The 15,438-nt window shown below is 51.3% G+C and overlaps 1 protein-coding gene across 2 annotated transcripts in view; it reads right to left on the bottom strand.

Annotated features, from left to right (window-relative positions):
• Sh3pxd2b (SH3 and PX domains 2B) overlaps positions 1-9,035 on the bottom strand; it is an 88,455-nt gene extending 79,420 nt beyond the window's left edge. For both annotated transcript variants that reach the window (XM_031355080.1, XM_031355082.1), the window contains exon 1: positions 8,874-9,035. In XM_031355080.1, the coding sequence (XP_031210940.1) occupies positions 8,874-8,948 (75 nt within the window). In that variant the 5' untranslated portion in view covers positions 8,949-9,035. The remainder of the gene's footprint in view (positions 1-8,873) is intronic.
• Between the last annotated feature and the right edge of the window lie 6,403 nt (positions 9,036-15,438).

The following is a 15,438-nucleotide window of genomic DNA, read 5'->3' as shown; positions in this document are numbered from 1 at the left end:
GAGTGCTGTGTTTTCAAAGCAGTATTTCTGGCAACCGTGTAAGAAGAAAGGAGTGTTCAGTAAAACTTAATTTCATCTAGGTGGTGATGAATCATGGTTGAATATCAGTACAGCCTAAATGCTGCGTATTTGTTGGAATTCACATTGTACTGGGTGTACAGGGCTGCAGGGGCTGATGGTAGAGTCCCCTGCCTCCTGCTCCTTCTCCCTGTAGCACGTGGAGAAGACTTGGGCCAGCAAATAAGAGGGAAGAGCCTTGCAACTTAAGTATGGTGCAGAGTGACCACAGCTTCTAGTGAAACTTGGCCTGCATGAAGCTGGAAGGGACAGAGTCCTGGGATGGGGGCAGCCACATCACCCATCTGTAGTGCCACTGCTGAGCCACTGAGCCGCTTGTTCCCACGTTCAGCCAGGAGATAAGGAATGCCAACTTGGTGCAAGGTCCGGTCAACTTTACCACTCTGAGGTCCAGGAAAGGGACCACAGAGCCTGGGTTTGGGGACACAGCTCCAAAGACAGGAAAACTCCAAGGACAAACATCCCAGCATCTTTCATTCCAAGGGATTCTGCACAAATGCCTCTGAATCCTGGCAAAGCCACCAGCTTTGGAGAAGAGACGTTTTATGGGCAGCAGTAGCAAAGGACAGCACCAGACCAGAGCCCCATTCTAGATGCCACATGTGGCCATCGGAACAAGCCTCGCTTCCCCTCAGCCACCTCACTACCAATACCCCCTGACACACAGGCTACCCAGGGAGTGTCAAAGGGAAGAGGGCAACTGAGTCACAAGAAGGAAGACCATTCATCAGTTTTCCTCAAAGGGAAAAGGATGCTCTACTAGCTAGTTTATGCCAACTGAGCTGACACAGGCTGAAGTCATCAGAGAGGAAGGAACTTCAATTGAGAAAATGCCTCTATAAGATCCAGCTATAAGTCACTTTATTAATTAGTGATTGATGGGGAGGGCCCATCACCCATTGTGGGTGGGGCCATCCCTGGGCTGGTTGGTGGTCCTGAGTTTTACAAGAATGCAGGCTGAGCAAGCCATGGGGACCAGGCCAGTAAGCAGCACCCTTCCACGGCCTCTACATCAGCTTCTGCCTTCAGGTTCCTACCCTGTGTGGGTTCCTGCCTTGGCTCCCTCAATGGACTGTGACTTAGGATTATGTGAGTCAAAGACACCATTTTCTCCCCCGATTTGCTTTGGTCATGATGTTTCACCACAGCAATAATAAGAACTAACTAAGAAGGATGAATCATTTGCAAGCAGAGTCCAAGCATCATGAATGGGATACGCAGCTCAGCAGGAGAGTCCCCAGTCGATCCCTTTAGTGCAGTAACTGTGGCACTTACTTTTGGGCACCCGTGGTGAGGAGCCTTCAGATGTAAAATCTGAGGAGTAGGAATCAGGGTACACCTCTAGCTGAAGGGCTTTTCCAGTCCCCTGTGACCTCAGGGATCATAGCAGAGGGTCTGCAGGACTCTGGGCTGCATGGTTCCGTGCCTCTCCTTAGCTGCAGATACCATGGAGGGCTAGACGCCCTGGGCAAGGCTCACTGTAGCCAGGAAAGCATAGCCCTGACCACCCTGTAAGATGCCACACTCATAGCTGCTGCTTCTTCAGCTCATGGCTGGAAAGCCACATGGGAACCCTTCTTGTGTGGCAGGAATGGGAGGGGGTGTCTGTGGCCCGCAGAAGCCCTTCTGAGAAGGTCTTGCTCTCAGAGAAATCCAGGGTGACTTCACAGGCAGACAGCAGGATGTGGGGACCCTGCTGGAGCCACCTCAGCTTGGCACAGCCTTTTTTTTTTTTTTAAACGAGCAGTCACTGGTTTTTATTTTCACTAAAAACAGGGCTATGTGTACACTGCAGAACATTTGGAAAACAGAAAAAAAGCACAGACAAGCAAAAAAAAAAAAAGTGCAACATATTTTATCAGCTCTATTTCTGGGTCTCTGTGGATGGCCACTTCCACCCTTCCCTGGCAATCTGCTGTGAAAGGCCTGAGCACATGCTTATAGCGAGCTTGACTGTGGTGCCCTAGCAGAGGCTGGGGACATATGTACCACCGTCCTGGAATTCTGCATGTGTGCGTCACCTGGATTCTGCTCTCTGCTGATGGGCATTTAGGCATCCTCCAACATACAACTATGGTGACAGTTGGTATACACAGAATGTTTCTAGTAAGGCTCAGTATTGTTAGACCTGGACCAGGGCCTGAGTCCTCAATAATCCTCATATTGGCTTCCTCAAACTGAAGCCACTGACAACCCCATTTATAGTCGAGGGCACTGAGCACAGAGAGGGAAAGCGACAGAGAAGAAATCTGAACCTACCTGCCTGGTGGCCTTTCCCCACGCACTAGAGGCATGGAAGGGCACAGATTCAAAGTCTGCACCCATTTGGTGTTGAAATCCTTTGGAGCTGTGCTAACGCAGCCTCAGAGTGTAAGAGGAGCAGCTGAGACACTTCCCTTGGAGCAGACCTGCTCATGAGGGGAGGGCCTGGCGCCTGCTCCTGGAGGTGAGGGAATTGGAATGGTGAGCACAGCTGTCAAGCTCCCCAGCACAGCATCCTGAAGCCCTCTTGCGTGCCACCTTCTCAGCACAGCTTGCTTCTATGACAGGCATCCCGGTTACATTTTTCTTTCAGCCTCAAGAGAGCAACAGACATTCTACTCGGGCTGGAGAGATGGTTCAGCATTTAAGAGCATTTGTTGCCCTTCCGGATGATCCAAGTTCAGTTCCCAGCACCCAGGTTCAAAACTCTCAGTAACTCCAGTTCCAGAGGCCCAAAGTCCTCTTCTGGCCTTCAAGGGCACCAGCACATTCACTCACACAGACACGCCCTTGCACACATAGATAAAAACAGAAACCGAAAATAGATATAAAGAAGCATCTCTTTAAAAATTCTGTAAGGTACCACTGCTGTGTGACAGACATGATAAAGTGCAGGACAGTCTGGCTAGGAGACTGGAGTGGTTCTTCATGCTGCAGAATGGCACCCAGCCTGGGAGGTGCCACAGGGCAGAGTAGAACTAAGGCAAGCATCCTTAGAGTGACAGTGGCTTCAAACCACACACGGTGGGTCTTCATGGCCACCACTGTCATCAGACTCAGCACTGAGGGTCAGGACTTAAGCCCGTGTCATTGAGATACCATGAGAAGTGCCACCGCCAAGCCTCCCGGCTCAGCAGCGATGAGCTTCAAAGCCAGGCTTTGCTTCTACAAAGGCAGAGATAAGTCGGTGAGAAATGTGCTAGTCGCTGGTGGTTTCCTCTGGCAGAATTCTAGCACCTTCGAATTCTCACACTATCTTCTCAGGAGGAGCCACCTCGCTCACAAAGCTAGAAGCCCACATGGGGCAGGGTGGCCTAGTGCCACACATAACTCGCATCCAGGCTGGCTTGTTTCTAACATACCCACCGGCTGCCCTGCTCTGAGGGTTTCCACTACAGGACTGCCAGGGGCAGTGGAGGAGGGATGTGTCTGTGAATGTACATGAGTAGCATGTCTCCAGTCCACACAGCTCAGCGTCTGGTAACCACCACACAACACAGAAGACAGCTCTAGCTTCACTAGATATGGGCACAATCCACACTGACTCATCAGGCACCGTCACTCCTGGGCTCTGGGCACCTGATCAGTTCAGGAGGGAGACCAGCTAAATCTCTCACTCTAAGGACGATCCACTCAGAGCTGCGTTGGAGTAAATGACAAGGGTTGATAACATGACGTCAGCCGACTGAGTGAACGGAGGGCCGAGAAGGGCCTAGAATGAGGCTGGCATCTCAGAAAAGGGGGCATCCGTGAACCACCTGAGCCAGCTTCATGGTGGGATCACAAGGCTGCCTGTATCCCTGGACAAACATGGCTATCTCAGGTCCCATGCGGTGTCCCCCAGCCGTGTGACCTCATGCACATACTTGGGATTCTCTGAGCCTATGGTCTCCTCAAGGGGGTACCCGAGGACACTAATCTAACCACCTGAAAGATTACTATCCCAAACGGATAAACCTTCCACATCAAGAGAAGATGAAAGGCGAAGCACACTGAGCCAGCAGCAAAGGATACACAGGCAACTCAGAGGAGGACTCTCAGCTGGCCAGCGAAGGCACAAAAGGCCACTCGGTCGTCTTAGCAAGCAGGAAGGGCTAACAAGCACCATCAGGAGATACTGCTGTGCAGCATGCAGACAGACATCAACCAGAAAGTCTGACAATAGAGAGACTGATTGAGAGCAGAGGGAGCCCAGGGACTTAGCTCCTAGGGTGACAAGCAGAGCTGAACACGTCCTCTCCAAGACCCAGCATTGCTCCTGTTCTGGCTCTATACACAGGAACAGTTACCACCAGGCTAACTACTGGGAAGAGCAGCCCCAAGTCCCCAATAGGAGAGGTCCTTAGGGATGACAGAGGCAAACAGTCACCAATGGAATACTGTGCAGCAGTTAAATGAACTGGGACTTAGGTATTAACATAGATCTGAACAAGGCAAGATTTTTATAGTTTCAAAACATTGAAGCCAAGACTGAGGCGGGGCGGGTTATCAGGTAAAACATGTAAAGAGTAAGGAGGGGGGATGCTGATGGCAAACGGTGATAGAACTGGACTGGGGTGATAGCCAGTCAGCCTTATTCAGTTACTACAAATGCCAGTGACCTCTTCGGTTATAATGGGTCACTGTGGCGGTGTGTAAATGATACCTGGGGAAAGCAGCTAGATATAAAAGACATTATCCCACTAACCCATATTTTATTTTACATATGTAGATGTTTTGCCTGAATGTATGTGCACCACACATGCCTGGTGCTTGTGGAGGCCAGAAGAGGGCATCAGATCCCCTGGAACTGTAGTTACAGATGGTTGTAAAGTGCTGTGTAGATGCTGGGGATCAAATCCAGGTCCTCTGCAAGAGCAGCAAGGCTCCTCACCGCTGAGCCATCTCTCCAGCCTGTGAATCTTTATTTTAAAAGTGAGTCAGAGCTAGGCATGGCGGTCCTTAATCCCAGCACTCCGAAGGTAAGGGTAGATTTCTGTGAGTTCAAGGTCAGCCTGGGCTATTTAGTGAGACCTTGTCTCCAAGAAGAAAACGTGTGTGTGTGTGTGTGTGTCTGTGTGTGTGTGTGTGTGTGTGTGTGTGTGTGTGTCTGTGTGTGTGTGTGTGTGTGTGTGTGGTAAATAACACATTCAGGGTAGTGGTTTGGAGAAAGATATGACTGGGAGGGGACACAGGGCACTCTGTGACTGTGACTTATTTTAAATATAAAAGCAGAAAAGATCTGAAGCACATACAGAAGCGGAGCTTTCCAGAGGTAGAAGTCTGTGAACAGGATGGGCTTTCTTCTCTCCGTTCCTCTGCTACACTGACATCACATGACAGGAGTCTCCCACCTTTAAAGAGCTGTCATAGCCAGGCAGTGGAGGCGCACACCTTTAATCCCAGCACTTGGGAGGCAGAGGCAGGTGGATTTCTGAGTTCGAGGCCAGCCTGGTCTACAGAGTGAGTTCCAGGACAGCCAGGGCTATACAGAGAAACTCTGTCTCGAAAAACCAAAAAAAAAAAAAAAAAAAAAAAAAAAAAAAAAAAAAAAAAAAAAAAAAAAAAAGAAAGAAAGAAAGAAAAAGAGCTGTCATGACAGCCAGGGCGTGACAGAGCACATCTTTAATCTCAGTAATGAGGAGGCAGAGGCAGGAAAATCTCTGTGAGTTTGAGGCCAAACTGGTCTATACAGTGAGTTCCAGGACAGTCAGGAGTATTATTACACAAAGAAACCCTGTCTCAATAAACAAAATAAAACGTGCCCTTGACACTGACAGCTGCCTCACAGGCCCTGTTCAGGGTTTTCTTCTTTATTAGTGTAGGAGGGGCAACCTGACAAGACACCCAGAGCTGCAGGTTGCTAGAAAACACTCCAGTTAGGGAGGGTGGCCCTGGCATGTCCCTCTGAGGAGCTTCACATCCATTCTGACTCCCAGACTCTGAGTGGGACGGGTGAGGCAGAGGCTGCACAGTGACAACACGGGCCTTGTCCACAGGAGACGGTGCTCTTTGTGAAGAGACTGCTAACCAGACGTGGAGGTGGAGCAGGGGACCAGGCCCTGAGCCCCAGGCACTGCTGTCTAACTGCAACCTCAGAAGCTATGACCTGCTTCCTTCCAGACATGGCCTCGTGGGACATGGCAGCCAGGACACTCCAAACTGATGTGCGCATTGCACTGTGGTGCTCTGACTGGGGCAAAAGTACTCGCTGTCACCCCTGTTGAGGTTTGCATATGGTTTGTCCACACCTAAGAGTTATGTGCTGGAAGCTTGGTCCCCAGTGTCATGCCGGGAGAAGTGGCAGGACCTAAGAGGCGGAGCCTAGGGAAAGGTAGTTAGGTCATGGGATATGTGGCCTTAAAAGAGATTCAGGTAGTTCTCCTAGGACCACAGTTCCCAAAGGTTGATACTACGAAAGAGCAAGGTGGCCCCTTCCCCACCTTTCTGGCTCCTACTCACCTTACATAATCTCTCCCTTTACAGGTGCTCCACCATGATGTCACCTACAACTCTGATGTGGATAAGAAGCCCTTCCCAGAGGCCAAACTGACGGGACAATCCAATCTTGAACTTCCAGCTTCCCAGACAGCCGTTATTTTCTTATAAAGTACCCAACCTCAGGTGCTAGGCTATACAATGAAAACCAGATTACAATGGTCCCCCAGGGGACAGGAAACACTCAATACCTGGCTGTGTTTTTGTTTACAGCCAAGAAAAGGGAAGCTACTGTGTAGAGGGCAGAAGCAAGGTAACTTCAGCCCGGCCTCCACACCTGCCTCCACACCTACTCCTTACAGTGTGTGGAGCTTGGGGGCAGGTACTGTCCAGTGTGCGGCTGGGACGATGCCACTATGGATTCTAATTACCTGCCCCTTCTGGATGGCTCAGGCTGCATTCATCTGTACCCCACCCCCATTTGGGGAACCAAAGGCTGGGTGGCAAGGAGAAGGCCCCTAGTCACAGTGGTGACTAAGCCCACAAACGGGAGGAACAAGCTCCCGCATGATTTCAGCACGTTTTCAATCTGAGAGACATAGACACCACAGGGCTGCAGTTAAGAAACCCCATGTCACATGATTGCTTCCCCCTGGGAGGAGGCATCAACACCACATCGCACATCAGAGGACACAGAGACTCGGGGAAGTAACGCCTAGCAACCTGGAAGCCCAAGAGTCGAGCTTGCCCAAGCTAGACCTGGCTCAGGGAGCCCCTAACAACTGTCTGAAACCTCAGGATACCCCTCAAAGCTGCAAAAGTCTGCCAGGGAGGTGTGGGCCTGAGCAGACGCCCAGGCGTTGAGAGCACTTTGTGGAGCCTCTGTGGGTGCGTGGGATGTGGGAAGGGGCGTGGTCTGACGGACCAACATCTTTGGTCCAACAGGCCGGCTCTGCTCCTTACTGTTCGCTGCCCCATCCTTGAAACAGACTTGAGAAAACCACCATTAGGTGTGTGTGTGACACCACCACAGAGTGGAAGATGCTGCTCAGTCCTTGGTGGCTCTGTCTATTCTGGTTTGGCGGATCTGGTGGACGGCGGCATGGAGAACTTCAGACTTTCCTCCAGTTGGTGTGTTGCTGAAAACTGTCCCATACCCAAGAGGCAACTCAACAGGCTCCAACAAGAAACCAAGATTTGGCAGCATTTGAAACAGTTGGGGAGGGGGGAGGTGTGGGGAAACCAAGACAATTTAGCTGAGCTCTGAAGCAGGGAAAACTTAGCTCTATTTAAAGATACCACAGGTCCAGGAAGCAGCCCCCGCTGGCTGGCCCAGGGCTGAGTTACTGAAGGCCTAGCCAATAACAATACATCGGAACACAGCACGCCCTTTCTTGTAGAGTGCAGTGGATTCCTGAATTTTATGGACGATTCAGGGAAGGCATGGATAGCTGTCTGCTTTGCAAGAATGGCTCTCTTAAACAAATAGATCCAAAAGGGGCTTCCAGGGAGGCCCCTGCCCAGCCTTTCTCCAGCCAACGCCCTCTCTAGTCATTGTTCCTCACTTCTTTGTTAGGATTTTTTCCCCCTCCCTCTTGCTTTTTCCCTTCCTGGTCACAACTTCTCCAGGATTGCCACAGCAGCTTCTTCCAGCCTGGGACGCCATCCCCCCCCCCCCCTTTCATGCCTGGAGTGAAGTCCTCCTCATGGCCTCCTCTAAATCCACTGTCCTACTACCCAGAACCTCTGGGGTGGAACCAAGGCCACCTCAACGTCAAACAAGGTCCCCAAGCAGCCCAGGAGGCCACTTCCCACCTGAGGGTCACCGTGGGCCCTCGGCCCACCTTCCACATTTGAGAACCCTCAGCCTTGGGCCTCAGCGTTCCCATCTGCAACATGACGCCAGGGACCCATTTCTTCCACACTGCAGCAGCTCCAAACAAAATTCTCATTTCACAGAGGGGGGTTTACTCCTCGGGAAACTTTCCCACATTGTTAAGCAGAAGTTACAGGAAAGGGGCGCTCAAATGACCCATGCCCAGAAGGACGAGGGGCTCGGTTGGCTAGTCCCACGAGGCTGGGCGCCTCTGGGTAGGAGGGTGGCCTGAGACCCACGCCTCCGTGGATTTCTCTCCTGGTTTCTGTCTTCGTCTCCAGCAGCGGCTGGGGCCAGACTTTTGCACGGGTGGGCAAGGCGAGAGCTCGCGAGGAGATGGCGGGGACCAAGGGGCGAGCGGGGAGATGGCGTGGGAGGCGCAGGAACCAGGGGCGCATGGGGAGACAGACGGCAAGGGAGGGCGCAGGGACCCACGGCGCGTGGGGAGACGGCGGTGAGGGCGCGGGGCACAAGTTCTGCGCGGGGCTGGGGTCGCCGCGTGGCGCGGACGCCGACTCACATAATGCTTGTTGGGCACGCGCCGCTTCTGCACGTCCAGCACCTTCACCTCCACGATGCTGCGCCGCGGCGGCATGGCCGTTCTCCGCGCCCAGCGCCGTGCGGGCCGGGCTGGGCCAAAGCGATCCTTGCCGCCGAGCACTTGCCGCCGCCGCCACCGCCCTCCGCGCCCCGCCCCTGCCCGCCCCCGCGCAGCCCGCCCACCCTGCTTAAAGGGCCCGCCCGGCCGGGCCCGGCCACGTCCGCCCGCGGGCCTTTGTCCCCGCGCCCGGCGGGACGGCGCGCTCCGCCCCCCGCGCCCGGGCCTGGCGACTCCAAACCCAGGCACCCAAGCTGCCTGCTCGAGTTCTCCATTCCCGATATGGGCTCAGGGAGATTGCCCAGCCCCCTCAGTGTCTGCGAACCGCGGGCGTGCCAGTCGCTATAAATCCGATCGCTTGACCCCCAGCCCTAGAGGCTCAGGGGAGGTGGTCACTAGGTCTCTTGGGTTTACTGTCTGTGACGGAGAGAAAAATTGCAAAATTGTCCTGGCAGCCCTGCCTAGGGCGGCGAATGTGAGCGAGGGCAGGGGGGCTGGGTAGGTAGCCCCTGACCACGCGGGGGTGCTGAGTCTACACCTGGCCCTGTACCCTGTCCTTATCATGGATGCTCGCTTAAAATCTCATAACACCTGGGATTCGGGGGTCGGGGGTCAGGGGATGATTAATCGCCTTTTACAGAGGACCTAACTGAGAACAGGCAGCCTCCAAATTCATGGAGCAGGTCGAACCCATGGTTACCCCAAGCTAAGCAAAGCAAAGCTACAAGTGGCTCCACATCTTTTTCCCTAGCTCATCCTAGCATGGGCTGGGCACTCAGTAACTGTCAGATGCTGGCTGAATGAATGAATGAATGACCGGACACACATAACACCATGGATAGGGAGTTCAGACGGCAGAGTGGTCTCTCATCCAGGAAGCAGGGTTCATCTTCCTTCCACCTTCCCACCCATAGATCAGCCGAGGAATTTCTTTCTTTCTTTTTTTCTTTCTTTCTTTCTTTTTTTTTTTCGAGATAGGGTTTCTCAATATAGCCCTGGCTGTCCTGGAACTCACTCTGTAGACCATACTGGCCTCGAACCCAGAAATCCTCCAGCCTCTGCCTCCCAAGTGCTGGGATTAAAGGTGTGAGCCACCACTGCCCGACACCGAGGAATTTCTTAAGGGTGAGTTCTCCTCAGTCCAGGCAGGCCTTGCAGAATACTTGGTTTTGATTCCCTCTGGAAACCCCTCTATTGCCTTTTTGGTTTCTTTGCCTGTGTTTTTCTGCTGCTCTGCCTTGAAGGCTGGTCTGGATGGGCTTTACTAATAGGACTCCTGTGTTTGGGTTACTTGGCTAGTGCCAGGTCAAGGCGGGAGGAGGATTGTCTTTACCAAAGACAAATTCATACCAAAGATGGTTTTGTGCCGCCCCAGGCGCAGGACCATTTTCTTGGCCCTCTTGCTGCTACCCATCCCTTGACAAATGGACTCTTGATTAAGCTATTCTCACTGACCCACGTGGAGAGAACAACATACATTTGGGAGCAGGGCCCTCCCTGGCCCGGTTATCCCCTCTAGTACACCAGATCTCTAGCAGGAGGGAAACTCCACTTGGACCCTAAGCTGCTTCTCCAGCACAGTGCAGACGCACAGACTGTAGAGTCTGGATGTAACCTGAATCAGCCAGCTTTCCCCCACTTCCTAGGTTCCCAGCCCTCTTGGTGCTCCTGTCCAGGGCTCTGGGTGTGTGTCTGGCCTGGAGAGGTGATATTGTTCTGCACCACCTGCCTGTAGCTGGAGTGATGGCATCGTCTTCCCTGTCCCCTCATCCTTGCCCCCATCCTCCAGCCCCCACTCCTGCCTGCTGATTTCTGAGTGTGAGTTGGATCACCCTGGGTCGCTCACAACAGTTCAGTTGTGCAGCTTTTGTCCTTGGGTGTCCTGCTCATTTCAGTTAACTTCCGCAAGGTGATCTGCACCCATGCTGCCTGCTCCAGAACCTCCTTCCTTTTTGTAGCTGAATACTATTTCATTGTGTGTTTCTTTATTCATATATCCGTGGTCACTTTGGCTTTTGCCACCTTTATGCTATTGTGACTAAGGCTGCTTGGAATGTTGACATGCAGATAGCTGTCCAAAGTCCTTGCTCGTAGTTCTTCAGAATGTGTTCTGGATTGCATGGTAATTCTCCCTGGATTTGTTCATTCTTTCAGGACATGGCACTCCTGTCTTCCTGGAGGCCATTTTATTTATTTATTTTATGTATATGAAGGCTCTATGTCATGTACACCTCTGTACTAGAAGAGGGCATTAGATCCCATTACAGATGGTTGTGAGCCACCATGTGGTTGCTAGGAATTGAACTCAGGACCTCTGGAAGAGCAGTCAGTGATCTGAACCACTCCGCCATCTCTCCAGTCCATCAGCAGTGCACAGAGGCCTGGCTTTCTCCCCTAAGCTCCCCTTGCCTCTTACTTTCTGCTTCTTCTATTGTTCTTGACTGACCATACCATCCCAGTGATGTCAAGAATGACTCACTGTAGCTTTTATTTGCATTTCTCCAATGATTAATGACAGGGAAAACGCCTGTTCAAACTCTGCCGAATTTTACACAAGGGGTCAGTGCTTTCCTCTTGCTGTTCTGAATCAAGTGAGGGGGGAATCCCACTCCCACTTGGATCCTAAGCTTACTCCAGCCCAGCTCCCAGCCTAACAGTATTTGTTGGTGCTGGCTGGGCACTTTACGTGCATCTTGTCTTACTAGGGTCCCATAGTCCTATGAGTTACAAGCCATCCTTTCTGTTTGCCAATGGGGGAGTTGAAGAAGTGTCAACAGGCAGGTACTTCTCTGGGATGGCCTTGCTGGGATGGCGTGGCATGGGCTAATAGTTTGAGTCCAACCTTTGTGTTCAGCCACCAATCTGTGTCTAACAGGGCATGTGGTTAGCCAAGCACCTTGGTCTTCTCATCCACAGGCGGCCTGAGAACAGGCACAGTCTCCGAGGCTTGTCCAAGGAAGGTATTTCACAGAAAGTATCTGTATTGTTGCGATTTTTCCACCCGGTAAACTGATAACAGCTGAACTCCCCCTTAAATCTCATTAAGTCTCAGGTTCTTTAATCTTGGTGTTGCTCAAACTCCATCCGTGTCTTTTCTTACCCTGAACCTCTTTTAGCTCTTGATCACATGTCCAGCCTCATTCTCTACCAGTTCCCTCTCTCTTCCAGTTCCCAGGTGCTGGAGAGATGGCTCAGGAGCACTTACTGAGCAAGCATAAGAACCTGAGTTCAGATCTCTAATAATCATATAAAAAACTAAGTGCAGTGGCCCATATCTGTAAGCTTTCCACTGGAGTAGGAGACACAAGACAGACAGATCTCAGGGGCTTGCTTGACAGCCAGTCTAGCCAATATGTGAGCTTCAGATTCAGTGAGAGAACCTGTCTCAAAAAATAATGCAGAAAGGAACAGAAAAAAAAAACATGTGGACCACTGGACTCCAATGTTCACACAGGCAAGAGTACTCACACACACCTAGACATACAGGAAGACACCACACATGTCATAGTTAGAGTTTGTCAACTTGACTCAAAACCTCGACCCCTGGGAAGAAAGACTCTCACCTGAAGAATAGCCTCCATCAGATTGGCCTGTGCACATGTCTGTAGCACAGTCTCTCGACAGCTAATGGATAAAGAGGACGCAGCCCACTGCGGGCAATGTCATTCCCTAGGCAGATGGGACTTGGTTGTGTAAGAAAGGCAAGTCAGGGGAGCTAGCCAGTAACCAGTGTTCCTTCAGTCTGCCCTGACTTCTCTCAGTGATGGATGACCTGGGAGTTGGAAGATGAAATAAATCCCTTCCTCTCCAATTTGGTTTTGGTCATAATGTTTTATCATAGAAACAGAAAACTAGTTAGAACAACACGCAAAAATAAAAGAGAAGGGAAAAAAGGGGGGGTTGGGGAGGAAGCTCAGAGGTAAAGATGCTTGTTGCTAAGACTGATGACCTGAGTGTGATCCCTGGAAGACATGTGATGGAAGGAGAGAATTCTCTTAAGTTGTCTTTTGCCCTCCATACATGGGTTGTGACTCATCCGCACTAGTGTGCATATGCACAGAAACCAATGAACATTGAGCTCTGGAAGGCAACCCCATCCTAGCCCTGCACCCCTGTGAGTGCATTCCAGATAGAGCTGCCTCCTGTTCACGGTGCCTAATGCTTTCAGTTTCCCAAGCCAACACCCTTAACATCATTCCTGCACATACCAGTTTAATCCTTAACACCACTGGCCAACAGGATTTTGGGCCCTTTCCATTCTGATATAAAACTTAGCCTGTGAGAGAGGTTCATTATCCCCTTCTCTTATGGGATCTATCTTAGGGTTTTACTGCTGTGAGCAGACACCATGACCAAGGCAAGTCTTATAAGGACAACATTTAATTGGGGCTTGCTTACAGGTTCAGAGGTTCAGTCCATTATCATCAAGTGAGGAACATGGCAGCACCCAGGCAGGCATGGTGTAGGAGGAGCTGAGAGTTCTACATCTTCATCTGAAGGCTGCTAGCAGAATACTGGCTTCTAGGCAGCTAGGATGAGGGTCTTAAAGCCCACACTCACAGTGACATACCTACTCCAACAAGGCCACACCTACTCCAACAGGGCCACGCCTTCTAATAGTGCCATTCCTTGAGCTGAGCATATACAAACCATCATAGTGTTCTCAGGTTTTCTCTGAAACAAACCTGTCCTTACTGTGGAGCCACCGCCTCATCTTTCTTCTTAAAAATGTTTTCTTTCTTCCTTCTTCCCTCCCTCCCTCCCTTCCTTCCTCCCTTCCTTTGCTCTTGTTGCTCTCGCAGACAACATGAGCCTGATTCCTTGCAGCCATCATGGATGGCTCATAACCTGAAGCTCCGGCTCCGGAGGATCTGGCGCCCTCTTCTGTCCTCTGTAGGCACCTGCATTCACACACATTATGAACAAAATATATCTTAACAGAAAAGGAGAAAAAAATTCTTCTTCCGGGAAGGGCTATACATAGACAGTTGCCCTATTTTACAGTGATCTGTGGTTTGCTGACTGGCACACAGTCTCCAGGCCCCCCCCCCCTGCAGGCTGGTGTGAGAGGGCACCCCCTACAGGCTGGTGTGAGAGTGAACTGCCTATCAGCACCATGGTTATCTCCAGCATCACCATCACTTTGCACACTCCAGTGCTTGTTAAATATCTGTTTATAGGACTAGACTCAGACCTGAGACATGCAGACGGTCTCTGCATGGGTGTGTGCACACTCCCATGCATTCACATATTCAACATACACACACATACACATACACACACCCCAGACTCCAAGCTTCCTAGGAGCCAGATTGGCTTTACTTGTTTTAAAACTCCCAGCTCCCTGCACAGACATGCAGGAAGTTTTCGAGAGATGCTTGCTTCTGTGATAGGCGAGTCTGTCGCTGGCTGCTTGACCAATGAGCCTTTGCTAGTGACAAGTTAGCCTCTAGGTGGGCTTCTCTGCCTTTCTGTCTCACAGAGGCATTTGGGAGTAGGGTATTGCCTTTGATTTAGGTCTGCAGAAGCCAAGGAGAGAGCTTAGACTCCAGCCTTAGCTGGTACTGTTCCAAATTCCTGGTCCAGAAGGCATTTTGCAAACCCAAGTGCTGCCGAGCACAGAACACCCCGCTGGAGCCAATGTGGAGCTGCGTTCCACATGGCAGGATCGTACAGGAAGGACCAGGCACTGGAGGGGCATCTCATCAAGCTTGAATGAGCTCCTGGCCCTGCAGTGATTCTGATGTCTCTGTAGCTGGCAGGCTGTACTTCTGCCAATCCCTAGACTGAAGACAAACAGGCCAGGGAGAGTGAAGTCTGATTTTTGTTGCCTTCTCATCAGTAGCATCCAGGACGTGGCTGGATGGAGAGGGGACCGAGATGATCTCTCTGAGGTGCTGTCTGTATGGTTGTCTCTGTAGGGATGTTCATCACAAGATCAACAGCCATTGAAGGTTTACAGCCCTAGAACAAGCAAACCATGCCTAGAGGAAGCTGGCTTAAGCAGAATCCCCATGCAGGCAGAGCCTCATGGGATGACAGGAGGCTATGTGGGTCTAAGTGGCAGGGAGAGAGTCTGCAGCCTTTCTTCCATCATCTCCATCTTTCCTGTGGCCGAGTTTATTTCCTTAAAGGGAGGGAGCGCTGTTTATAATCTTCTGCGCAGAGGCTTCTCTGGACGCCTCTGTCCACAGATGTTCTTCAGTGCAATTGGTGTTCAAGGCTGCCTTGACTAACCCCCTTGGGGCTGCCTGCTTGTCTTCCCGCCTCAAGCTGTCCACCTCCTCCCCCCCCCCGCCACACTTTATAAAGAGATGTAACTGTTACTGTGCACCAGCCAGCTATCATCGACCTCAATGTAAATTCTGTAGTCAACTGTGTTCCTGACATCCCTGAACTGGTCTATATACAACAGGAAGTTAGAGGCCAGGTGCCTTTAACAGGTATAAAGAACTGTGGTGGCGCATGCCTTTAATCCCAGCACTTG

Source organism: Mastomys coucha, unplaced genomic scaffold, assembly GCF_008632895.1.
Source record: "Mastomys coucha isolate ucsf_1 unplaced genomic scaffold, UCSF_Mcou_1 pScaffold5, whole genome shotgun sequence".
NCBI lineage: Eukaryota > Metazoa > Chordata > Mammalia > Rodentia > Muridae > Mastomys > Mastomys coucha.
This window is presented reverse-complemented; position numbering and strand designations above follow the sequence as displayed.